A 26,029-nucleotide genomic window follows, 5' to 3' on the forward strand; every position below is an offset into this window, starting at 1 on the left:
GACTTGCGGTGCAGAAACATGAACTCTGTTCTTCACAGGGTGAGACATGGCTTCTGGTGGGGATTTTATGTACTTAAGCTTAAATCCTTGAGCTATGACACAAAATCAGCTCCTGGTATCTTTTTTTCCCTTTTTTATTCTGCAGCATGTCTAGCTGCATGAGGCATCTTCTACCTCTCCTAGCACAAACAGTATGCAATTGGCCAAAGCAAACGTATGCTGTCCTTGCTGGGGAGCAGGACAGGCTATCTGAAGCTGACTACATAGCCTATACAATAGTATAGTGATTTATAATAGACTCTTTTGCACCTTTTGATTTAGAAAGGGAAAATAATCCCAGAAGTTCTACTAACAGCTGGAGAAAGCAGTGAATCTGCTTGATTGTGTCTGCGTACGCAGTGTGGATGACGTGGGAGATGCTGTTTCCTACCAGCACAATTGTACGGGTAGGATGTTTGTGGTGGACAATGTGATAGACATCAGGACTAGAAAAGTGGCCATTGCAAGCTGTGAGGCAATAGGCTGGGCAGCTGTGGTGCTAACCAACTGTCAGGAGATGCTGGTGCACAGGTGAATTTGTGACCTGGAGTATCACCCCACTGCCCTTCCTGGATGTAACCTACCTATGTAACACAAGGGCCTGCTCGCTTATGAAGTGGGCCTGCACTTGGCAGTCAGATTTAGTCTTAAGCTTCACATAGTTATGGCATTTAGGGAAAAGTCATTACAGGAAAAGAGAAAAATTGGAGGATTCTGAATCCAGAATAGGAATATTGGATTACAAAACAAGTCAATCTTGTGATTGTCTAAAGCTCACAGAAAAAGCCTACTGCGAGTTATATATAGATAACTCCAACTGAAATGAACTAGCAACAACCTACTGTCAGTTACGGGGAGCAGGATGAATTTGATGAAAACTGGAATTAAGAAAAAGTGTTTATTTTGTGGTTTGGTGAGGGATTTCTTCCACTTCTCTCTGGGCTACCTTCTCTGCGGGAATGGCACATGCACAGCTGCTTTGTTTGCCAAATGCGTTTCTCTTGTCCGTTACATGCATAGAGCAACTGGGAAGAACCTATAAATGCTTAGTGGCAAGAAACGGAGTTTCATCCAGAAGCAAAACATCTGTGAGGGCCAGAGCTGGAAAAGGAAAATCTTGTGCTTAGAAGCTGCTGCCCTTTTGACTCTGCCTTGTTTGTTTTAATATATGGGTGGAGGCAATGATGCAACTTTTTTTTATCCCTTCTTCCTGGACTGGTAAAACCACTGAGTGATTATGTAAACCACTAAACTATGAAACAAAGTTCTCCTGGCAACAGAGCATGCTAAGGAATTGCAGCTTGGCACCCTTATCCCCTGGATCTGTTCTGTTCTCCTTTGCATCAGAACTGACTGGGCTGGTGCCACTGTCTTCCCATGCTCTTACTCAGAAGGCTTGCTGGTTTTGGTCCATGCATTTCAAGAGATGAACCCCTGTGCCTGGTAAAAGGCCTGAGTTTCCTCCTGTTTCACCTCATTTGTTATTTAGTTAATTGTATTAACCTCTCAAAGAGAAGCTTTTGCACACTTTAAACTGTAACCACAAACCAAAGCCTGGCTTTAAATATAAAGGTCTAAATCTTCAGGGAGGAAACTTCTGTTTTCCCTATGCTGATTTGCAGGGTGTGAACGGATACTGGGAAAGCACCACACTGTATTAACCCTTTCTTTGTGTTTATTTCCCAAGTCATGCAATGGCTATTGTTGGCTTTATAGATACAAGCTCTGATAAAGAAACTGCAGATCTGTTGAAAATACCTCAAACCTACCCTCCTCTTTCTTAAGAGAAATTTCATGCATTTGCTAGAAATCCTTCCTGCTCATTTATCACAGATTGCAAAGGATGAAAGTAGGAAGATCTCGCCTGCTGATACAGGAAAAGGATGTGGCTGCTTTGGAGAACAGCTTTTTGCTATGCAGTTCTGCCTCCTCTAGCTCAGGTCTTGCTTCTTTGAAATCCCTGGAAACCTTGTGATAGGCTCTGGATTGGATATGGAGGGCTTTATTGTGATAACTGGAATTCTTTGAGGCCTTGCTCCACGTGTACATCATAGCATGTATTATCTTCTGGGCAGGAGTTGCTGATTAACCTCCAGTTGCCAAGTTCATAGGAGCGAGGTAGTCATCTGTAGCTGTTGGCCCCTTCTTCAGTGAAATGTGTGCCTGGGCAGCCCAGTGGGTAGTTGCCAGGGCCTGTCTGCTCTCCAGAATGTGGTGGTTGAGAGGTCAGGTTCCAGGACCAACAGTTCAACTCGCAGTCAACGTCCAGTTGTCATTACGGCATTCACTTGAACTCTGCAAGAGTCCCAACCCTTACAAGGGTCTTGCATTCAGGAAGCCACTTTTTTTCTCCTCTCCTTCCTATGGTACTACTTGCTGCTTTTAATAAGGGTAATCGTGAGCTTGTGCATCTAACCAACCCCTAACCTGAACAATACTGTAGAGTTGTTTTATGTTGCATGCAACGGTCTGTCTATGGCATGCTCTGTAAGCCATAGGTGTGTGTGGTGTATTGGGTTTGGTTTGCTGCCTGCCCTACTGCTAATATTGTTGTAAGCTGATTTTCAAGGGGTAGATGAAAATGCTTCACTTCTGACCACTATCTATAGGACCTAGGAGGCATTTTCTCTTGGCTTTCTGGAAGCTTGTGTACCTGCAGCACTCGGATCAGATCATAAAAGATAATCTGCTGTCTGCCAACACTGGGGTATCCCTAGAACTTACTGTGTATTCACCAGTGGTTTTGTCCACTTTAAAAATGAATCTAATAATTCACTCCTTTCTCAGAGAGAAGAGCTCTCATTTTGCCAGAGTGGTGGTGGGAGAAATACCTGAAGCTCAGTGTGTGTGTTTCCCTTAGGGGTCCATTTCTCCTAAACACACGCTAAATATGGTGGGTAGCAGGGCTGAGTGTTGCCAAAGTCAGAGAGGGCCTTGCCAACAGTTTTCTCAAGCTTTGTTTCCATCTTCTCCTTAACTCAATGAGGAACAGACCACCTCACCTGGCTGCCACATCAGCTGGGTTGCTTGTGCCAAACACACCCTGTGCCTTCACAGTGGGCTCTGGTCTGCCTGCCCTTTGTGTCCCTTTGGCATGTGCCCCTCGGACTGCAGTTCTTGCTCCCCTCTCCTCTCTTTCCTTCCCCTTGCATGTATCAGTGGGACATTGCTCTGGTTCCAGTCTGCAGGCAGCTCCACCAGGACAGTCTCTAACTGCATCCATCTCACTATGCAGATCCACATCAGCCCTTCTGCACAGGGAGAGGAAACCTCTAGTTCCAAACAGAAGACTCAGAAAAGTAACTTTGAAATAAATACCTCTTACTCCTGTGGTTTTCTCTTGCTCTTGAAACCAGCATCTAAAAAGCAGCTATTTGAGCTCAGTGTGTCCTGAAGCTCCACTGCTGTCACTGAGCGTGAGAAGACCCTTAAGCACACAATGCACGTAGAGATCCTGTGGAGATTACTGATGTCAGAGCAGCAACTAGACCAGCAATAGCATACACAATTTTGTATTTACTCAGCACCATCATTAAGTAGCATTCACAGTCACTTTAAAAGATCAGTATTAAATTGATGCGCTTTTTTTCTCCTTTTATTCTTTTTTTTTCTAATGTTTTGCTGAAGAAAATGTACCTATTTATTTTTCAGAAATATAACTTCTAATAAAAACTTCCTCAATTTATTTACCTGGCTGGGGTAGGTTGCTTGTCTTGCTATTTAAAGGCATATTAAATATTTTTGAATGCACTTTATGCTGTGGGTTTGTTTTGCTGGGCCCTACCCCATTCTGAGTCCTTTCAGGGTAAACATGCATCCACCTGTGATGAATGGGGCATCACCTAGAGGTGAAAAATGGTGCATTTTGGCTCAGTTCTTACTCAAGCCAAAATGCCTCTGTTTTGTTGGAGCTTCTGGGGAGACCCTGGTTTCCAAGAGGCACTGAGCACCATCTTATGTGAATTGCAGGTGCTTTGCACCAGTTAGTAAGAAGTTAATCACAGATGCCCGGGGCATCTTCTGGGGGAAACTGAACCCTGTCACTTATGCCCCTGTTTAGCAGTAGGTGAAATGGATCAAACTGGCTGTCGTCTGCCTATTTAGCTGGATGCCAAGGTTGCCCTGGTTAATTTTCAGCTGGGCACATGGAAACCACCAGCCCTTGGCTCTGGGAAAGCTGTGGGTTTTCCTTGGTGTGAGTCCCTGGCCCTGCTGGCCGGGCTGCGGAGCAGGGACACCCAGGACAGGGGTTGGGGTTTGCTGCTGCAGGTGCCCGATGGTCCCGCAGGACTCGGGCTCTTTCTCCAGCCTGTTGGCAGCAGTGAACTGTAGAAGCCACTTTGTTCTGTGCCATCACGGGACAGGTGCAAGTGCTGTAATTCCTGCAGCACGCAGCTGGTACCGCAAACAGCTTTTGCCCCTCTGCTGCCAGCCAAGGACGAGCATCCCCGCTCGGTGCCGGCAGCCGCTGAAGTTGCTCCTTCTCCCGTCAGCAGGGCTGTGCTCTGCCGGCGGAGCGGCAGCGGGCAGGGCAGGGCAGGGCTGGGTGCGCACGCCGCAGCCTGCGGGCTCCCTGCCCTCTGGGGGCAGTTTGAGGCCGGGCCGGGCTCGGCCGCTGCTGCTGCTCTCCCCGGCCCGGTGCAGCCCGGCCGTGCGCCGGGTTCTCCTCTCGCCCGCCAGCGGCCCCGCTCATTTCCGGGTCGGGGCCGCATCCCGCACCGGCGGCGGCTCCGCTCGCCCGCTGCCCTGCGCAGGGCGGCCGCAGGTGCCAGCTCCGCTCTCCCTTGGCCGGACCAGGTAAGCGGTGCGAGGGGCTCCCCGGGGCGGGCGGGCTCAGGGCGCGCTGCCCCTGGGCACGGGTCCCCTCACCGGCCCCTCGCCATTTTGTGCGGCCGCGGCCGCCGGGCAGGACCCCCTCAGGAGCCGGCAGAAGAGGTGCTGGGGAGCGGCCCCGGCAGCGAACGGCCCCCGCGGTCCCTCCGTGAGGCTGTGGGGTGAGAGGAGCGGAGGGCTGGGGGTCCTTGCCTGTCCGGGGTGACATACCTGCCTCGGCACCAGCTGCGGTGGCCCCTGCCCGGCCCAGGACCGGTATGTCCCACTGCACGCTGCTCCTGAGGCGTAGCTGTCACCGTGGCCATGGGATGGGGTGCGCTGCCATGGTGGGGTCTGGGCTTGGGGAGCTGCCGTCTCTTCCCTTCTTCCCTCCCTGGTGGCTCTGAAGTCTGCAGGCTCCTTTGAGGTAAGGTCTTGTGTGCTGGACCTGAATGGAGATCTTTTATTTTCCTGTTCCTTTTTCAGCATCCTCTGCCCAAGGAATGTTCTTTCTTGCCACAACACAGATGACACTGCACAGTAAAGATGCATCCGTATGGCAGCTGTGTTAGTGCTGCTTCTCCTTCTCTTTAGAAGGAAAAAAGAGCAGAGATTTCCCTCTCCTAAGATTGCAGTGTCTTTCTCTTTAACATCCCATGCGTATGGGATGCACTTTGGTGAACTTGTGTGTTGAACCTCAAGTCCTTCCTGTAGGACATCCTGAAAACAGCCAAGGGGAAAAGAGGCCAGTGATTGCCAGCCTCTGACACAGGGAGATGGCCGTGTCCGGAGGAGGTGGGATAATCCCAACACAGCATGTTGTTTAGACGTGACCCGCTGAGTCCCTGCTTATTCTGACAGAGATGATGGCTGTTTGTGCATCAAGAGGCTCTCAGAATAATGGCAGCTTGTAACCTTGCCTTACCCAGGTTCAGGGGCAATGGCATCTTATTCTTCATGTTCTAGAGCTGTGTTTATTTCTGAAGATTGTATAAGCAGGTACATACAGACGTATATATATATATATATACACATCACATCTGAGGGACACTAAAATTGCTTGCCTAGATCAAACTGATAACGAGTCTAGTCTGTACTATCACTGGCCAATTTAGGTGGTCCAGAGGAGATTCCAATATGGGCTGGAGTGGAAGAACCCTCTCTTTGCCAGGGCCTCCTGCTGCACAGAGACTGATAGGAGGCCTGAGGCACAAAATTTTAGGATCCTTCATAAGACAGTATAAAATCTCTCTGAAGCTACCTTGCTGAGCAAATACTGTTGTTCTTAGCCTCCAGAGCACCACTCTTCTCTTGGTCTCTCTGCTGTGGCAAGCTAATCTGGACAGCATGAACTGTCTGACTGGAAAGCCTGCTTGGCTATTTTGTCACCATCAAATAGGAACATTTCTCCTCCCACAGCAATCTGATGCATCAAGACCCTACCATCTACTGATCTAAAGATTGCATTGCAAAGGAGGGCTCCGTGTGGGGCTGACTTTGGCAGTACACAGGCAGTGCTGAGGGGCTGCTGTTAGCTTGTGACTTTGTCAGGCAGCACCAGAGAATAAACTAATGGGATGAGGACAGTTGGCAGTAACACAAATCATATGGGCACAGCTCCATGCACAATGTTCTTCATGGTCAGAGAGCTTGCAGATATTGATCATTATGTGCAATACATGAGGTTTGGTTTCCATAACATAGCCCACATGGTATTCACTGTCTGAATCTTTTTTGGTTTGATAAGGCTTGCTCTGGGGACTGAATCCTCCCACCTCTCCTCGCCTCCTTGCAGGAGCTCATCTTGGATTTAAAGACAGTGACAAGAAACTTCAGCTGTAGCAAATGTGTTGTCTTCCATGAAGCAGAGCAGTCTCCCTGTTCCTGCCAGGAGCCTTTGCTTGCTCTCCATATAAAGTCTGAGGTGGAAACACTTGGTTTACCTTGAATGACTGGATCTTGAGCACTCTCTGTTTTTGTCACATCGAAAGAGCAGAACTGCAACAATTAGTAGGGCTTCTGTCCTTTGTCCTTTGTCACTGCGTAAGGGATAGCCCAGCTGCTTGAAAGTGAGATGCTATCCAGTTCTGATCACTCCTTGTAATATATTTCTAGCAGTGTTCTCTTTTCCTCATCCTGCATCCTAAAGCTTTAGTTTCTTGGCTGATGCTGAGAAGGATTTCCCTGTGCAGGCACCTAATAGCACATTTTACTAAGCAAACCTGACCTCTGCTGCTGTGTGTGGACCACTGGGGTGGATCCACTAAGTATTGCCTGCATGCTCCTGCTGAGGCAAGGAGCACAGGGTGCTCTTCTCAGGCCATATGCTCAAAAGGTTTGCAGCATGTGTCTTTTAATGAAAAACAAATAAAACCACAAAGGAATGAACTGATGTTATTAATTTTCTTTCTCATGCTGATTTCTGATTGTCTTGGAGGTTTCTGCATGACTGTATAAGCTGCCAGGAATACTTGAACCTCAGTATTTCACTTGACTGCAGGAACTAGGGCCTCAAGCAGAATAACAAACACTGTGAGCTTTAACCTAAAACCTCAGGTTAATAGCTGGTGTGGGTTGTGTGGAGGTTGTGGCACCGTGAACTTCCAAATGGAGTCTGGAGCCATGGTGAGTTTGCCTGTGCTTTGTTCAGGTTGTGGTATTGTGACTTGGAAGTCCTGTGGACTTCTCAGCCAAGTGCTTTCCTCCTAACCATGCGTTGCAGAGCACTGAAACAGGAACAAATACTGTCTTGTGCTCCTAGAGACTGTGACTTTAATCATAGGTTTGTTTGGGAAGAAATGGGATATGGTATGATGCCCTGGAAGGGTGCAGTGCTGTCATCTGGTTGGCATAACTGGAGGAAAATCTGTGAAGTAGTAAGATTGAGAGCAAAGAGGCTTGTAACATCCTGCTTTCTATCCAATGAAATGTGTGATTGCATTGAATTTAGCAGAGATGAGATCTGAAGGAGGAGCTGTTGCTTCTGTAGTTCTGATCCTTGTGCTAGTAGAAGACTTCGTATTACTTTTCTGCACCAGTTAATGGCCCCATCTCTGTGGAAGTGACTACGTGGTTTGCGAGGGTGTTTGAGGATTACATACACCTGAAAGCCCTGCAGGACAGGTCTGTTTCATTACAAGGATAGCAGGAGACCTCTAAAAATGTGACTGGCAGCTATGAACGTACTGATATCTGTTGTGGTGGTCCAGCACTGCCTGGGCATGGGGTTGGCTGGTGGTGCTGGTGAGATCCTGGCAGATGCAGAGATGTTGCTGTTCACAGCAGACCGTATATCATGGGCTGGCAGCCTGCATTTCTGAAGAGGACATGGGAATATGAATAAGGGGAGAGCTCTAAGATCTTCTACAGCTTGTTGAAAGACTTAGCCTTTATCATGTGTGCTGGATGAAGGCTAAAGCAATGCAGTGAAGGCTTGAAAAATGTCAATTGCAGCTGTGCAATCAAGGTAACAGTGTCTGCCTGTTTATTGCTTCCTATCTCAAGTTCTTCAAAAGAATAACAAGCAGGATATCTGCAGACCTTTGGGGGAGTAGGACTGGCAGCTGTGTAGTGTTAAATATAAGATTGTGGAATGTCTAGGTATGTTATTTGGGCTATGGAAAGCAAACCTTCTGGGAAACATCCAACTATGTCTGGGTACAGCGAGGTGAGTCCAGCCTCTGGAAAAGGAGGGTTAGAAGCAGACCGCAGGCTAGCTGCAAGCAGTAGAATAGGTGTAGAGGGAGTTTGGGAGAGGTGCAGCTGCAGGAAAGCAGATCTAACATGTAATACAGGAAAACTCAGTGGTCCTCATTGCTGTAGTAGCCAAACACCTCTCCATCTCATTCACAAAATCATCTCTGTGTAAGAGTAGTGCTTTTATCTGCCTCAGTTTCCACTCTGTAAAATGAAGAGGAGGAAAGCAAGCTCATCTCCAGCTGTGAATTTAAGCTGTAGGTGACCTGTATGTTGAAAGCGTGCTCGATGTTGAAGTTTTCTCTCTGGACAAATGGTCTGACCCTCTGTAAAATAAAACTGATTGGCTTATCTATTGGCAAGGACTAGCATGGCTATGCAGTGCCTAGGGAAGGTGAGCTGTACGCCCGTGTAGGCAGCTGAGGTGAAGGCAAGATGTGTAGATATCGCTGAGCCTTATTTTCCCCATAGCTCTTGCTTGTGGCCCAAACACCGGTTGTCTGTGGGTGGGCCAGGCAGGCCAGCAGAGCCACCCCATGCTGCTGTGAATGGCTGCAGGCTGAGGCTCCTGGCCTCTGCCCAGCTCCCCTCCTCTGCAGGTGCAGAGCTGCCGAGCTTTGCCCAAGGAGGAAGACTGGCGTCATCATCATCGCTGAGATAAGATAAAGTGGGACCGAATCCTTGTTACTCTTGGCAGGAGTGGCTGGGTGCTGGCTGGGATTCGTGCAGCTCTGAGGAATAGCCAGGCACTGTGCCTGTGGGGAGGGTTACAAAGCCTCTTTAAAACATGGGGACTTGATTCTGTACCTTCTTAGAGGAGTTTGCAAGATCTCTGCTCTACCTTTCCTTCCTCCCGGACACACAGCCAGAGGAGTAATTCTCAGCTCCAGTACAAATGCAGAAGACCCTTCCATTTAATGCATTTCCTATGGCACAAGAAGAGTCTTTTGCTTCCCATGCAAATCTGTTTGCTCACTCAAAGCTGCTAAATGCAAATGTACCACTTGTAGCTGTTCTCTGTGGGAAGGGTAATGTGGGCTTTATGTAAAGCATGAAGATAAGACCTCAGGAGCATGGAGAGCAGAGCAATAAGCAGATTTGCACTGGAGAGAGGTCAGCATGGCTGTAGTTCATTCACAACCTCTTTCTGGACTCGTGAAGGGGGATATTTCAAGCTGTCAGTATCAAATAAATAAGCATTTAATAGAAATGGATTAACATTTACTAGTTCTGGGGGCATGAGGGCTGGTCAGTTGTTCTCTCCCCACTCTCCTTACCAGCTCCCTGCTGTGCCGAAGTGCAGAATCCACTGATTCTTGGTGACTCACCCTGTTCTGACGCCTGGATCCCTTTCCTCTATTCAGGTTGGGCAAATAGTGTTCAGTCTGTAATCATGTTCGAGAGGTCTTGCTATTGCCCTGGATAACGATACTTTGGTTGGCTTAATCCAATTCGATCTGAAAATCTGCTTCTCTGAACAATAAATAGTGCATGTGAGGGGTGGTATTCAAGTGTCTTTACTAAATCAAAAACCTTTTTGGCATCAGTGGTTGAAGCCTTTTTCTTTGTGTACTGCTAAATGCACAGGATGTGTAGTATGGTTGAATTAGCATTACTATGGGAACTGTAACTTTTTGTATTTCCTGACCTTTATCCATGTAATTTCATTATTTCATTTCATTTAGGTGGCTCCAACATGCTATTTATTTTGTTCTGGTCAGTACTAAGGGAAGCTTTATAAGGGAGCCCAGGAGGAGATTAGAGACAGGGCAGGCTGAAAGGTGCAGAAAGGCAGTTTGCTCCGGGTTTTGTGCTGTTCTAGCAGCATCCCAGCTGAGACCACGGTTCAGTGTAAGCATCGCCTCTGCAGCAACAGTAAACAAAATGGTGAGTAAACTCTTCTGCTCAGGGACAGGTACCTGGTATGGGTTCGGTTTGGGGTTTTTTGTTGTCTCATAGAGCCTCCCCCAAAGGATGTGTGGTCCTGGGGCTGAGACAAGGCTGAACCCTTGAGGACTGAAGACTGAGCAGCACAGAGCCCCCTCAGATGGCTTGGGGAAGCTCATTAGCCCTGCTAAACCTGCGTTAAAGACAAATGTGACAGTTTGTAGTAGTCCTCATGTGCATGTTTTTAGTCTGGGTTTTGAAATAATTTTAAAATCTTTAAAAATGGGAAGGACCCACCTTTACCTTTGCTTTCTTCAGGCCCCATCATCTCTTGCTGCTGGGAGGATGGGGCTATTTGGAGCTCCTCTGTTTTCAGGTTGATGAGGTCTCTGCTGCTCAGACACCAGAAATCTCAGTGGGAATCAGTGGAAAAGTGGGTTGCTCTCTGTAGAGGCTGGACTTGCCTGCTCATGAATTGTATGGTATGGCAAAGCTTGTTTCCTGGGCAAATATTATCCTTGAGGGCTGACACAAAGAGGCATTTGGGGCAGGGGTGAGCAGAGGGGACTCTACCCCTGCTAACCATACTGCTTTTCATCCCAGGTGATGAAGAGTCAGCCTGCCAGGGTCTCAACATGGTCTTTTTTCTTTGTCACCATCCAAGAAGTCCTCAGGTTTAACTAGTGGGAGCTGACACAGCTCAGGGGCAGCTTCATGCTGCCTGGAGGCCCTGGAGCTGCCACTGGGTGTAAAATCCCCATCATCATCTCCAGCTGTCAGCAGGCAGGGGTGGCTTTGATTCCTGTTGATGGTGCTGTGGGATAGAGGGGCTCTCTGGTCAGTGGCAGGATAGAGAGTAACATCTCTGGCTGCTTTAGTGAGGAAGTCCTAGGGTCTGCACCCACCCCAGGGTATGTTTTACGGTGCTTTAGAAAGATGCTCCTTGTGCTGTCATCTTGCACTTTGCCTTTCTTTTTGCCTAAGCTCTCTGTGCTTCACTTTGTGAAACAGATTGCCAGCTACATAGATGCTGAAGCAAACTCGAGACAGGATTCACAGGGGTAGTTTCCAGCTCTGTCCCTGTTGACATCAGGGAGATAGACAGCTAGCTGCTTGCAAGAGAGGGTAGCTGCAGCTACAGCTAGGGTTTCTCAGGGAAGGTAAGGTCAGTGTGAGATGAGGGATCATCTGCTTTCTTACCTCTTTCCCTCTTGCCTAAGGCAGCTCAGAAACCAGCCCTTCTCCTTTACAGCTGCATTCAAGGCAGGATTGCAAGGAATTTACCTTGGGAGCTTAGTGACAAGTTTTCTTGCACTGTTTTCTGAAGCCTACATTGGAAGGGGGATGAGATGCGTAGGGAGCATTCAGACCACACCTCCTAGCTTGGACCTGCTCTGATACTCTATTTACAGTGGCAGTGTTTGTTCTCCACCAGTTTTCTGCTGCGGAATATACTGCTGGTTCCAGGGAAGGGAAGCGATACTGTCCTGCCACTCCAGGTACCTGGGGACACCTGCAGAGAGAGCAAACGGGGTGGAGGGCAGGGAAGAAAGCCTCTCTGCTTTGGGCAAGGAGTTACTTGAGAAGGAGATCTGGACGGCTTTGCCAGTTGCTGTGTCTCAGCACAGTTTCTCCTTAGGAACTTTCTGTTCCGACTTCCTGCTTTTGCTTTAAAGCAGCAGAGTGAACCTCAGGGCAGTGTCGCTGTATGCTGCTGCACAGAAAAAAATGGTCACTATTCCCATGACGGGGGAAGGAGAACTTACTGATTGGTTTTTGGGAGCTGGAGGTGCTTAATTAACAGATGGCTCATGCTTCAGCCCGCATTACCCAAGGTCTTTGCAGAAGTGGAACTGAAGGAACTTGCTCTTAGTTCTGATATGGTTCTGCAGGTTGCTCACCTAATTCTATTGACTCATTGATTTGGGGAACTGCTGTTTTAGAGTAATAGCTGCAATGATTACATTGCAATGTAAGGATTACTCAAAAGTAGAGGGGGGAAATAAGGGCTTATAATATGTGGGGTTGTAATGTTTTCTTATGAAACAGATGTCTTGAACTGCTTAGAGTGAAAATGAAGGATTTGCTGCTGCATACTTTGTGAAGACTTAGAAAATTTTCTTTTAAAGCATTTGTCAGGAATTTCTCCACTCTCTCATAAGCACACCTATGCCTCTCCCCCTGCCCCCCTTTTAAACCTACATCAGTGTTTCTGCTGTGAGCTTCTGACTCAGTGTAAGCTTTTGTCAAAGAGGGAATATCCTGCCTTTCACCATCTCTGTTTCTCCCACCCTCAGGTAATTTCTCCTTTCCCAGAACAGTTGTGCAAGTTGAACAAAAGCACTCCTCAGGCAGTGTCTGCTTCTGAGTTTGCTTCAAATTCTATTCCTTAATTTTGTCTGGTCCTTGCCCTAAGCTGTGCCTGGTATGCAGGAAACATGTGCCTTACAGCTGTTATCCCACTTTGTGGAAGAGCAGCTCAGGGCTTGTGGCTGCTTAGAACATTCTGTAATTTTCTGTCTTGTAGAAATCTGAGGATTTAGTATTTTGGTGTGATTGTCCCCCCCAAATGAGGGAGGATGTTTCTGGTGTCTTGCATGAGATCCTGGATTTCTTGTACATTAAGACCAATTCCCTGTTCTTTTGGGAGAGTGGGAATGTTGGGTTCAGCTGTGGTCTCCTCAAAGGTCTGACAGCCAAGAGGTGTCTCTACTCACATCATGGATTTCATCCTTTTCCAGTGCACAGATTATGCTGGCATTTCAGGAAAGGTGTCTTGCCTGGCACAGCCAACATCTCCTCAGCTTATAGGAAGGGGCAAATCTTTACCTGTATACCCACTGTTGTCAGGGTAGATCCTTAGCTGGGAGGTAACCAAGTGTCACACACCTACGCTTATGGACATTTTCATCTCTGTGAGGCAGAGAATGGGTTAAGCATCTTCTTGGAAATTGGCTTCACCCAGCTGCCTCTGCTCTGTTTGTTGTTTTAATGGCATTTGTAGAAAGGTCAAATTGTCTATAGGTCTCACACATTGCTCTTGGGCAAAACCAATGCAGCACCAGACACACAGAGGCTTCTCCGGGGAACTGAGGTGCCTAGAAATCCTCTCCATACTCATTCCTACTCGTTAATCTTTGCAAACCGCTTTTGTCCTTTAAGTGCATCTTGCAGATTCAGAGTAGTGATGTAAAGCTTGTCCTCCTGGTCCCTTTGCTAACATACAGCCTAGAAAAGGTTATGGGGGTGAGATCACCGTGTCCAGTTCTCAAGATATTGGAGATGAATTTCCTGGGATGAAGAAAAGATGCCTGAAATTCATACTTTATGCATCCCCCTGCAGCTGTGGGCCTCTGGTTAAGGAGGTTTCAAGTGCTGCAGGGAACTTGCCAGCTCCACTGGAGAAGAAATCACTGTCTCTCACTTGTGTTCGGTAAGCAGTATGAATGGGTGCTTCTCCAAAAAGAAGTTTCTCCTTTGAAAAGGGATTGGGTGGTCTGATGTTCTGGTTTGATATTTCATCTGTGCATGTGTATGGTGGGGGAGCTACTTGAGGACAACGTAAGGCTATGATTATTTTGTTTGTGTGAGGCTGATTTCAAGACCAGGGATCTTGGTCAACAAAGACAAGGCTCTTGCCTGGTTCTGTGGTACTTCAGCTGAGATGGGATTGTCACAGGATTTTTAGCCTTTGCACAAAGAGGACATTAAAGTGGCTGAAGAAAACTTGCAGGTGGCCAGGAGGGGCTTGAGCTCAGGACAGTGGGTGGCTGTTGGAAAATGTAATGAAGAAGGGACAGACAAGACTGGGAGCTAACTAGGGGCAGCAGTCAACCTTTCTCGTTCAGCACCCCAAGGCTGGGTGGCAGAAAGATCATCCTCCATGAATCCAACACCACCTGTATCCCTCTCTTACAACAGAGGTGAAAACTAGTGACAAGATGCCGAGAGGGGGTGATTTACTTACATGATTCTGCTGGGTAAGCCCAGGAGGGTTCCTGTTGAGGTTAGACAAGGTGCTTGACTTGTCATAAAGAGATTCAGCTTCTTGTTCTAGTGTTGCATAGCTAGAATCTGATAACTCCAAGGGGGAAGTCTGAGTTTGGCACCCAAGCTATGGGTCTGCTGGCAGTGATAGTTGTGGGGAGAAGCCTGACCTTTGGCTGATGGAATACCATATCCAGTTCATACAACTGTCCTTGGTGAAAATGTAGCAAATGCTGTGGTCATTTTAGTGGAAGACTCTGAGGGTGGTTCCTGCTGATGGGGAAGGAGCTTCTGTTCATGCTGGGGAACAGCCAGGCTGAACCAACACTCTGTCTCCAACAGTAGCCAATGGCAAATACCCTCATCTTCCCAGCATGAATGTGTAATGATACTTTCCCACTACACTTTTCTGGCTGTCTGTGGCTCAGACCAAATGGTTTTCTCCCAGACAGATATTTTGTGTAGCAGTCCTTTATGGACAGACTTGGGAAATAAGAAACCCAGCCACTTCAGCAGCCCACGAACTCCTGTGGCAGCCTCAGCATCCCATGTCAGCAAGCCCCATGCCTCCTCCTGCTTGATGTGCAACTGTCACCACCTATTTTATCTGAGGCTCCTGTGTTCTTTTATTAAAGGTGACAGTGACTGAGGACAATTCTTCATTGTCTCTGCCATTCAGGAACTGGATGCGCAGGCAACTCACAAAAACCAAACTTTTGCATTTGAAGCTTTGTGTATCCATTAGAACCCTTTATCTATTTGTTCAACCAAAGGCTGTTCCTGTGTAGCATAAATTTGCCCTTGAAGTGTTTGAAGGACACTGGCAGAGTGTGACTCACCACCAGCACAGGACTGAGGTGTGCTCCTTTCAGCCTGAATTTTCTCTGCAGGGCACCAAGTGTGGTTGCATTCCTGAGAGCTGGGGGAGAACCTCATATACCTGTGCCTCTGTTGCTCTCGGGGTGTGAAAGGAGTCTCCGCAGCAGCATTTCTGCTGACATGTCCTTGTTGAGCTGTAGCAGCCGAGGTGGTGCTTGTCATGGGTCGAGTTTTCCTGAATAACAGCTGTTCAATAACCAGTGGCACAAGCCCAGCAGAAGACTTCTGGTTGTTGTCTCTGGTATAATCTGCTCTGCACCCAAGTGCTCCCTTTGCTAAAGGGGCAGGTAAGGCAGGAGGAAGTTGCCAGCAATGTTCAATTAAACAAGCTGAGGAGCTGCCTCAGATTCATATACTTTCCTGTAAAGTCTATTTGAAGAGCTTTGAAATACCAGCTTAGGTCGGAGCTTGTCTTCCTTCTGGGGCCTTCCTGCCTGCCACACCATCCCTTGGAAAAGAAGGGTTCCCAGTCCTCAGTTTTCACTTTGATTCAAAAATCATCCAGAGTGTCTGATGTCAAGAGCCAAATAAACCCTTTGTCTTCTCTTCTCATTTTCCCACATCTTGGCTGGCAAAGGTTTGTTTGGCTCCTGCCTGCCTGGCCTGTAGGTATCAGCAGCAGAGCAGAGGAGAGCACTTACTCTGCAGTCAACATGTTTGGTGTTACACAGGTGTAATCTTCCTACTTGCAGCATCTAACTCCAATTTCATAACACTGTTCTGCTGATGTGAACCAAAACTGTATTATCTCTTCACAGCTAAAATATCCTGTCTTTCTCAGTTGTGTTCTAGAGCTTATTGTCTCTGTTCTCTTAACAACCACATATTTGTGGTAGAACATTAACAGCAGTGGCATCAGTGGGAAACTCAATACTGCTCAGAGCCTTTTCCACTTGACTAAGTGAATGATGTTTACTTACAGCTGGCTAACCGTGTCCTTTGTGGATGTGCAGCATGATCTCCAGCCTATGAAAATACAATGAATTCTTCTTGACGCCAAAGCTTTTTCCATTCCTCTGCTGCTTTGATATATTAGATGAATCCTTATGTTGTGTTGTATGAGATGTTGCAACGCTCTGTTCTGTCTCTTAAGAAACCTGTAAGCTATTACAAAGTGAAGGGATTTGCAAAAATTAGTTGTTTTTAACCTAACTGTTGCTATTTGTCATGTCTGATTGCAGACATGCTCTTTATTTTCTCAAAAGTCAGCAGTGTGCTGGTTGTATCAACAGATCCCAGACCATTGGCTGTGTATGGAAAAAATATGGTTTGGATTTTGCTTTTAATTGCTGAGAATTAACTCTTGGCCCAAATACTGCTAGAGGAAAAACTGATGCTTTCTCTCTCCACTCCCCAGGCAAAATAACCCAATAAAGCCAAAACCCCAGTTAGTAGGAGCGGTTCCAGTGCAAACACGCGCCCTCAAGGTGTGCAAGTGCTGCGACACTGCCAGCATGAGAGAGCTGAAAAGTGTCACTGGCTTGCGATGGGCACAGCTGGGGAACAGCGTGTGGGTGTGATGGAGGACTTGGGGCAAGTTCTGGCAGAAAGAGTGTTGGTTTGGTATGTTGTGGTTACCTATCTGCGTTGGAGACTTCTTACATTGATGGTCCTTGGCATGTGTTGGTGCTTTCTGTTGTCCTGTTGAACTGGGAAGTATCAGTGAATGCAGTTTTAAGAAGTTTATTTGTTCACCCCTTAAAATAAGAACAGAATTGTTACCAATCTCAAGGTGTTTGCAGATAGGAGCATAGGTCTGTATCAAACAAGTATCTCTGTGGCCAGTGTTTTTAGCAAAGAAGTTGGTATGATAAATTCCTCTTTGCTGAACTTCAGTGAGGGAAATGGTGAACTGCAGCAGAGCACCTTTCTTTAAGATGCTAGTCGGAATGGGTGAGCCCCTTGCAGCTGCCTGTGTTTCTGGGATATACCTCTGTATTGTACTGGCATATCTCATGATGTAGTCATCCATCGATATTGCAGCATGGGTTAGCCCAGAGCTAAACTCCTGATGAGTAAACAACACAAAGGTTCCTGGATTCGTTCCTGTTTCCTTAAAGGGTCACAATGAAGTGCAGGCAATTAAAAGAGAGAGAGAGAAAGTGAGTGAAGTGTAGCTCTAGATATTACACCTGATTTCAGGCTCTCTGCCCAGGGTGTGGATGGGTTTCTTAGGGTTTTTTAAAAAAAGAAAAAAAAAACCAACCTCATAAAACAATTGATGTTTTTCTAATTTTTCAGCGTATTTCTTTTCCTGCTGTTCCCTTTGGGAAGGCAGAACCCAACAACCACCCAAACAAATTCCAAACAATGGAAACAAACTTCCTAGAGAAAGGAAAGAAAAAAATCAGTTTTGAGCAAAGCACCCTGTGGAATAACTCTGCTCTGCTCCCAGCCTTGTCAGGCACTGCGCAGAGCCTGTTAAAGCAATTTCACCTAATGGGTGCCCTGCTTCCTTGAGCAGCTCTTGGAAATTCAGCCTGTGTGGAAACCAGTGTGACATGGGGGTCAGTGCCATGCCTGGGCAAGACTTCTGCTCCTCAGCTGGTCAGATTTGCATGGCTGTGATTTTGTCGATGCACTTAAGAGTATGTGTTTTTGCATGCAACAAGGATAGTAATTGTAAATACATATATTTGATCACTGAATCTCACAGTACTATAAAACCTGGGATATGTAGATGTGACTGTGTCCTACAACCAATACTTTTTATAGCAATTATTTGCTTTCAAAACATTGGGAGGGAAAGGAAGGTAGAACAAGCAGAGCAAATGGCATGTGTTTGATATAAAACGGTAGAAGGGCCTGTGAAGCTTTTATTGCCCTTTTCTCTTAAAACATGCTTGTTACTCAGCTGCTCCTGAGTGACACTCCCATTCCATGATCAAGTGACAGATGCTTTGTAGTACCGTGTCTTGGCATGCTTTTGCAGTGCGTTTGTAATTTGCTGAAGCAACAGGCTTCTGCTGCAGGGATCCCTTACCCCAGCCCTTCATCTCCTTCTCTTTGTGTCATGCCTTCTCATGCATGGGATCAAACCTGTCTCGTGCAGCTATGCATCAAGAGCTGATAAATGCACACATAATCACCTGGAGAATTCCTTCCTTTAAAGTTGTAAGACACTTCTGCACTAGGACTAGAAAGGAAAGGGGGAGGAGGAGGAAGTTCTTCTGATCTGTTTAAGTAAATGGCTTAAATATTTAGCTTTAATATGGGGGTGGTTTTGTTGTTTCTAATAATATTTTCTTAGGCAGAGATACAGGAGGATGTCTTCTGGGAAACTTCCTGGCAAGTATTTGAGCACTTTAGTTTGTGGTATACCTTAGACACCTACTATACACTTATAATGATTCTTCCTTAATATTCCTTTCTTCTAACATGTCATCATAAATTCAATGGTACAGGAAAGCAAAAACCTGCTTTCCCTTACAGCTCTTCAGGATCCAAATCCTGGAATTGCTCTGTAATCCTGGGTAAGCGACTTAGCCAGTTGTGCTTGGTTTTTCTGCCTTGGTTAACTGTTACTTCATTGTCTTGCAGTGGGGCACGACTGCTAGGAATGCTGTGTGTTCAGCGTGTCTACAGTGCCCTGCGGTGACTGGGGTCATCTAAGGACCAGCTGTGGAAAATCTGGCAGCAATCCACACTTTCCTTTCCTCCTTGTCATTGGGCTGTGGAAAAAACCCGTCAGATAAATGAAGCTGTCATGTGCACATGGTGGTGACAGTCACCTAGATAAGGGCTGGGTTGTTGATAGCATTTTAGCCATGACTTTTCTGTACCGGTTTGACACTGCTTACTGCTACAAGAAGCAGCTTTCTCTCAGAAATAAATGGGTACTTTGAAAGCAGAATCACCACTTTTCAGGAAAAGCACCTTGGGTCAGTTCCTCTCTGTGTTGAAATTTGCAGTTTCTTCAAGTTCTGTGTTCAAGTTTTTAGTTCTTCAGTTTTGAGGCTTTGAAACTATTTTGATGCTCGAGTTTCATGTGTAATTATCACTCTCCAGGAACTGAGTCTTAAAATAAAGTGCCACCTGTCACAAGCATCAGAACCAAACTGGAGGAGCTGACAATCTATAAGCGCAGGCAGGTGATGTGACTTACCCAGGGCCATACGGCAAGCTGAATCACGGTTGGAATTCAGATCTTACATTTCCCAAAGAATACTGTGTCCATGGGATCCAGCTGACTTTCTGGCACAGTTTTGCACAGGATGCTGTGGTTTATGCCTCAGGTGGTTAAAACACACATTTAAGATTGGTCTTAGATACCTCTGTAGAAATACAAGACCTGGTGTTAGCTGTCTTTCCTGGCAGTTGCATTTCCCATTCTGTGCTGTGTCTGAAAAGATCTGTGTTTGCTTTCCAGGCTCTGGGAGAATTGTCTTGCAGGAGCAGGTGAACTGCTGACCCCAGCACACACCGTGGCAGGAGGTACCTGGTGTAATCCACAGGTCCTGAAGACTGGCTTTCTCTAAAGCTCTATATCAGGTTGTTCAGATGTTGGACACTGCCCAGATCTTGACTGTGCAATGTCAGAGCTGCCCTTGAGCACAGGCAACCAAACCTCTGGGGGTGTGGAAAGGGGGCTGCAGAAAAACATTACACTGTGAGGCTGACCAGGGTGATTGGAGCCCATTGGTGCCCCCCTGGCGCTTCCATCTTCGTGGTAGGTCTCAAGGCCCTGGTAGAGGAGTTTGTAGTCTGTGGCATGGTTTTGAGCTGTGAAGGTGACAGGAAACATTTGTTTGAATTGAAGGTGGGAATCTCGTGGAATGGGTGCTGGTCAAACCATGTACCCAAACATTTGGAATAGTCCCATGAAGCTTTGTCAGCACCCACTGATTGCAGCAGGCACCCCATGTCTACCAGCATGTTCATGTGAACAGTGGATGTTTTCATACAGATTCAAAGGGAGGCTGGGCAAGTGTCTTGGAGGATGACAGAGGAGCCCTGTGGCTCTGGAATTGCCCCATGCTGACAGTGGTTAGAAGCTGGCAGATCTCTTCAGGGGAGCCTCTGAGCCTCTGTGCTTGCTCTGCTGTAATTTTTACCTCATCAGCCATTCACGGCCACTGTTGAGGACAAAATGCTGGGCTAGATGAGCTCATGACCCATTGTGGATGGTCTTATGATGTATATCAACAGTCCAAGATACAGAGATTGTTCTGACTCCAGGCTAGGTATAGAAATTAATTCTCAACTGGTGCTGACTCAATGACTACCTTGTCCTGCCACAAGAGACCTTGAAAAATGCATCCTGTCAGGAAGTTTTATTAACAACCCCTGGCTTTGTCACTGGAGGAGGCTTGGCTACATCTCACTGGGGAAGCCTGTCAGGCTTGCCTGACCAAAAGCATTAGCTGTCCATACCTATCTTTGCCTTCTCCACTTGTCCAGCAAGAGTGGCTCTTCCCAAGCCGTCTTTCTGCACCCAAGCCAGCTCTGCTGGCCTCACTTTTGGTACCAGTCTACAGGTTTTGCACTCTAGTGACCTCAGCCTCTGTCAAAGTTATCTTTCAGTGATGTCCTGAATCTTGCTGATGAAGCTGCTTCCCCAGTAGTTTGCAGTGATGATCTGAGACTAGGGAAGGTATGACAGCGATTATCAGACTGAGATCTGCTTTGCGTCTTACCTGCGTTTATACTCCGCAGTGCCCTTACAAACAGGGATGGAGATGAAGAGCTTCTCAGTAAAAGACCTCTGCGAGAGAAGCCCATCAGAGCCACAGTCTGTTTTGGTTACTGAGGATCTCTCTTATTTGATGTTTTGTGCCTCTTCTAATGCTGCCTAACCACTGAAAGAACCACATCTGGCTTGAGGCCACTTGAAGTAGCTTGAGCAAATGACTCTGTCCTCCAACTGTTCAATTAATGGACTTGATCTTTCGCATGTGAGTGAAATCTTTTCAGACTCTTGTCCTATCAGGCTCCTAGCTCTTCTAATTAAGGATCTTTTAGCTTAGCCAGCATTTGGGAGCTACAGCTGGGCTTTTGATAAAATGAGGGGATGCTAGAGGTAGGGATGTAACGGGTCTGATTTCAGCTTGCAAATATGTCTTGGAGAGAGCAGAACATCCTCCTCGTGCAACCTCTTGTTTGCTGCAGCAGAGCTGGGAGACATCAACTGCGTGGGCTGCTCTGGCTTTTGAAATAGAAATGATGAAGCTAACAATAAGAAAGCAAGATTATCTCTACTTCTGGGGACCTCAGTGTCTCCTGGGCAGCCAGAGGGAGGTTTCAGAAAACATGTCTTACTTGTGCTTTCTCTTATTCTGGCTGTTTTCTGCAATGCTGTCATGGCTCTCACTTTGAACTCCTGTTTCACTTCCTCCCTTGCTGCTGCCTGTGCTCACCATCTGGTACGGGAGCTGTTTGTGCTGCAGTTGTGACTTTGCAGAAGGAATGGGTCTAGTGAAAAGCTTCAGTGAGGTGGCCTGTAGCAGCCAATAACTATCATTCATCGGTGTGATCATGTGGTTCTTCACTGTAATCACCTGTGAAATCTATGCAGCAGAAGGTATTTGGGTTTTTATTTTTAATTTCAAGGCCAGTTTTGCAATTTTTACTTGAATGTGAAAAGTAAGCTGGAATTCTTTCGGGCTTACCATGAGAAGCAAGCTGACCGTCCATCTGATGGATAGAATCAAGCTTTTGTCTCCAAATTTTGCAGTGGCTCCATAACACATAAAAAAAAAAAAGCTTGGTAGAAGGGTTTGTTTGAGAAAGAGCGAAAGAGACACCCGCTGCCTTCTTGCTGTTTATGCTTTCTTCCCTCCTTTCCTCTGCAGTATTCCCCAAGGCTTGGGCCCAGCCCTGTGCCCATTGCTTGCCAGGGGTGTCTCCTTCAATAGAAACACATAATAATACCCATATATTGGGAGTCTTCTGCAGAGTTTCACATAAATATCTTCTCAAGTGACAGTAAACAGAGGTGCCCTGAAAAAAACACTGATTTGAAAGGGAGAGCAGAGTGTTCTGCTTGTTCTCTGAAGCAAAACCACTCTCTGGCTCACAGACCAGCAGTAATAAATGGAGTCACATAGCACAGTACATAATTGCCTTCGCCTTTTGTGTCAGCTTCATATAGTTCGCGCATGTGACATTCTTCCTGGCCATCATGCTCTCTATCCTCCCATTGTACTAAGAGTGCAAACAGAATTAACTTGTTTGTTATCACAGCATCTGCACGTAGCTTTTAATTTCTTAGAGATTAAAAGAAAACCAAGCCCATAACCCTCAAGCCCTCTTTGGCTAGCACTGTTTAAATCTGCTCTCAGCCTGCTTGCACAGCTCACTTCTGCCCTGCAATGCAGAACACAGATCTGCAGAAGAAGTCTAAAGCAGTCAGTGCATTGAGGTTTAAGGAATGTGGTGGTGTTGCTGAAGAAAAGCTGTCTGGAGGGTGTTACGTGGCCTCAGTAAGTTGGAAGGTGAGTTGGAGAAGGGAAGTGTTCTGTGCATCTTCTCAATGACAGTGCTGTGCTTAAAGGGGTGCTCTCGTTCCTAGGCATTTTGTTTTAGGTACTTGTAAGAATGGGAATTATTTTATTTGGCCTCTGAAATCTCTCTCCATAGTTTTGTGGTTTCCTTCCTATAAAGGTGAACATTTCAGATTAAAATTTTATTTGGCAGCTTAGGAGCACTCAAAACAGAGGCTGGAAGGCAAGGGGGGCAGGAGTGCCCAGCTTATTAGATTTTTCCCAGTGGAGGCATTGCCTGACCTTTCTTTGTGCTGTAAAAACATGAAAGGATATGAAGTTTCTATTTGAGGAGTATTAACAAGAAAATGTCACAGGGAGAAGGCAAGCCAGGGGATCTGGGTGGGAGAGGGCTGGGAGAGACATTCCTTCTCTTTCCACCATCACTTGCATGGATCTTTCTCCTATCTGCCTTTGTCCTGCTCTGGGTTCTTGTAGTTGTGAGGAAGGTTTGGTCTTCAAAGGTGGTGCAGAAAAGCAACAGGAGGAGGAAAAGCACATGTTATTGCCAGAGGAACCAAGGCCAGAGAGAACCATCCTGGTTAGGGCATTCAGGCAGCTGTGCAATAGCCAGGAGCAGGCCCTGCTCAAGGTGTTCTAGGCCCCTGTCTCAGCCCTTCTCCCACACAGATCTACCTGCGGGCTTTAATATTCCCCTCTTATACTCTTGTATCAGCTGAAGCCTTCCCTTGGCACCTGGCTTTCACCACCAGAGAACTTGGACTGCCCTATAGGTCTGAGCTAGAGAAGAAAAGATGTCAAAAGAGCATCCTTGCTCCGTGCATGGTCTGGAGGTCATCGGTATGGAGGGTAATGGCTGTATGGTAGGCTTGGTGACATCAATGTTGTGTACAGTGTGCACCTATGTGTGGTATGTGCCTCTGACACAAGCTCCACACATCCCCAGTAACAGATCATAGAATCACAGAACAGTTTGGTTTGAAAGGGACCCTTAAAGATCATCTAGTCCATATACAGATGCTGAATATTGTTCTTTCAGGCTAACAAAGCATGTAACCAGATGATGTGTGGGGTGGAAGTGGAGGGTCACGTTTGACTGGGGTTTCTCTGTTTCCTGCCCTGCAGCTCTTCCAGTTGCTCTTGCCCTGGGAAAAAAAACATTGAGAAGATGGAGAACCAGAGTGGAGCGCTCTTGGGATACGTCCGATGGGAAGGAGAAGAGGAAGGGGATGAGGAGGATGGGGTGGTTCCTGGTGCTTCTCCTTCCAGGCAGATGAGCAAACTGGAAGATGTGCAGGTGGAGATGCTCGAGAAGGCAAGGGAGCTCTTCCAGCTGTGTGACAAGGATGAGAAGGGTTTTATCACCAAGGTGGACATGCAGGTGAGGGAAAAAGTCCTTCCTGTGTCCTGGGAGGAGCTGTAAAGGCAGGGGTGGCAGAAGAGGGGAGAGTGTTGCGTATCTTTACTTTTGACAAGGGTGAATGTGCAGGTGGGCTGTGTCTTGTTCAGGTTTCTGGGAGCAAAACTGCCACAGCCAGCTGCTAGGAGCCAAAAATCCCAGGAGGGCCTTGGACCTGCAGGGAATTCGTGGGACAAGTGGGACGCAATTCCAAAATTTTAAGGAATGCATAAAATAAAAAAAATTGCTATAGTTCCTATGCTCATTAAGCAAGCAGTGGATGGGAAATCTGGGGAGGGGAAAGCTTTGGTTTAATTTGAAAAATGGAAACGAGAACTTCCCAAATACCCCCCAACCAACCAGGGGGAAAAAGCCCACCAACTTCTTTAAAAAAAGCTGTGTATCTTCTTTGTCTCAATCATAGCTAAAGCCTGAGCTCAGAAACTCGCTTTAGGCCTGACCTGTAACTTTGCTGTAGAAGGAGGTTTTGCTGGTTCCTGTTAAGTATTTGTTAACAGAATCTCTAGTTCTTTCTTAGTTTTGTTTTAATGGTTTATCAGGAAGGTTACATGTGGATTGTTTTTCTCCTGTCCCATCTTTCCCACCATCTATAATAAACACTTGGCAGGCCCATGCTGGTTTAATTACTGACTCACTTCGGTTTGGGTTGTGTGATACCTAATTTTGTGTGGTTACATTAATAAATATTCACTAAGCTTTCACCTAAAGCTGCATATTCAACAGACAGTAAGGAGGTTTTAGCCTACCCATCTTGTTATTTGGAAGCTTTTTTAGGTGCCACTTCGCATTACATGTTCTGCACATGTATTATGAAGGGAAGTCTCTCTCTGCTCCTTGTCTGTGTTGTGGAAATAATGATATGGTCCTAAGAGGCAGAAGATGACAAAAGAAAGCTAATTCTGTTATGGACTGCACATTTTGATTATGATTTGCAAGTTTTCCTGCAAGAGCTGGGAACTAAGTCCAGACACCCAGAAGTCTGTTCCTCCCTCTCAGGCCAAAGAGATGGAGCTGGTACCTGATGTGTCCAACGAGAGCTCTCTTGGTAACAGCAGTGGTCACAGGAGGCTGGCAGTGCCCCAGGGAGCAGCAACCTTTGGGTAGGGGTGGAGGGAGGCAGGCTGTGAGCTACAGGCAATGGCTGTGAATTGCAGGAGGAAGAAGGTTGAGCTCCCTCCAAAGGAAATAACCCAAAGTTCCCTCTCTACACTCCTGCTTGGATCACCAGTAATGGAAAGTGTTGCCGTATCAGTGGGTATTTGCGTCATCACTTGGTTGTACTGGCAGACTGCTGCATCCTGCCCAGGATGCAGTGCTGAAAGGGCACATCACTGTGGGCCAGAGCTGAGGATGGCAGGGACAGGAGCTATTCACAGGGAAGACTTGAGTCTTTTGTTCATTCTTTTGTCTTTGCAGCGGCTCCAAAGTGAACTCCCCCTAACCCTTGAGCAACTGGAGACTGTTTTTGACAGCTTGGAACAGAACAATAAGGGATACCTGACACCTGTGGAATTCAGCCTGGGGCTAGGTAAGGACTGCACAGAGGCAGAGGAAGGATATTTCCACCTGTGACATAATGTTTTATGTTCTGCTGAAGCTGTACTAGCTATGCAGGACAATGTTCCATGCTTACGTGAATATCATTGGAGAAGATGTGTGTGCAATACCGTTATCCCCCTTCCTGAGGCTTTGTGTTGCTTTCTTCCATAACTGTTACCTGCCTACCTGGTAGAGCCAGCTTCTGAACACTGCCTACTGCAGATGGTACATACTACAGCCTGTATCTGGCTGTATAATCCACAGTTGTTCATCTCAACAGGGACCTTTGCTGGATGAGAGGACAGAAATATGCCTTTTGGTAACTGTC

At 46.7% G+C, this 26,029-nt stretch overlaps 1 protein-coding gene across 1 annotated transcript in view; it reads left to right on the forward strand.

Moving 5' to 3' along the window:
* Positions 1-11,857: 11,857 nt before the first annotated feature.
* Positions 11,858-26,029, forward strand: part of CRACR2B (calcium release activated channel regulator 2B) — a 40,108-nt gene continuing 25,936 nt past the window's right edge. Inside the window, exons 1-3 of the mRNA XM_005149323.3 lie at positions 11,858-11,933; positions 23,868-24,123; positions 25,579-25,690. Of these exons, the coding sequence (XP_005149380.2) occupies positions 23,911-24,123; positions 25,579-25,690 (325 nt within the window). The 5' untranslated portion in view covers positions 11,858-11,933; positions 23,868-23,910. The remainder of the gene's footprint in view (positions 11,934-23,867; positions 24,124-25,578; positions 25,691-26,029) is intronic.

The sequence above is a fragment of the Melopsittacus undulatus genome, chromosome 4 (genome assembly GCF_012275295.1).
Source record: "Melopsittacus undulatus isolate bMelUnd1 chromosome 4, bMelUnd1.mat.Z, whole genome shotgun sequence".
Classification (NCBI taxonomy): domain Eukaryota; kingdom Metazoa; phylum Chordata; class Aves; order Psittaciformes; family Psittaculidae; genus Melopsittacus; species Melopsittacus undulatus.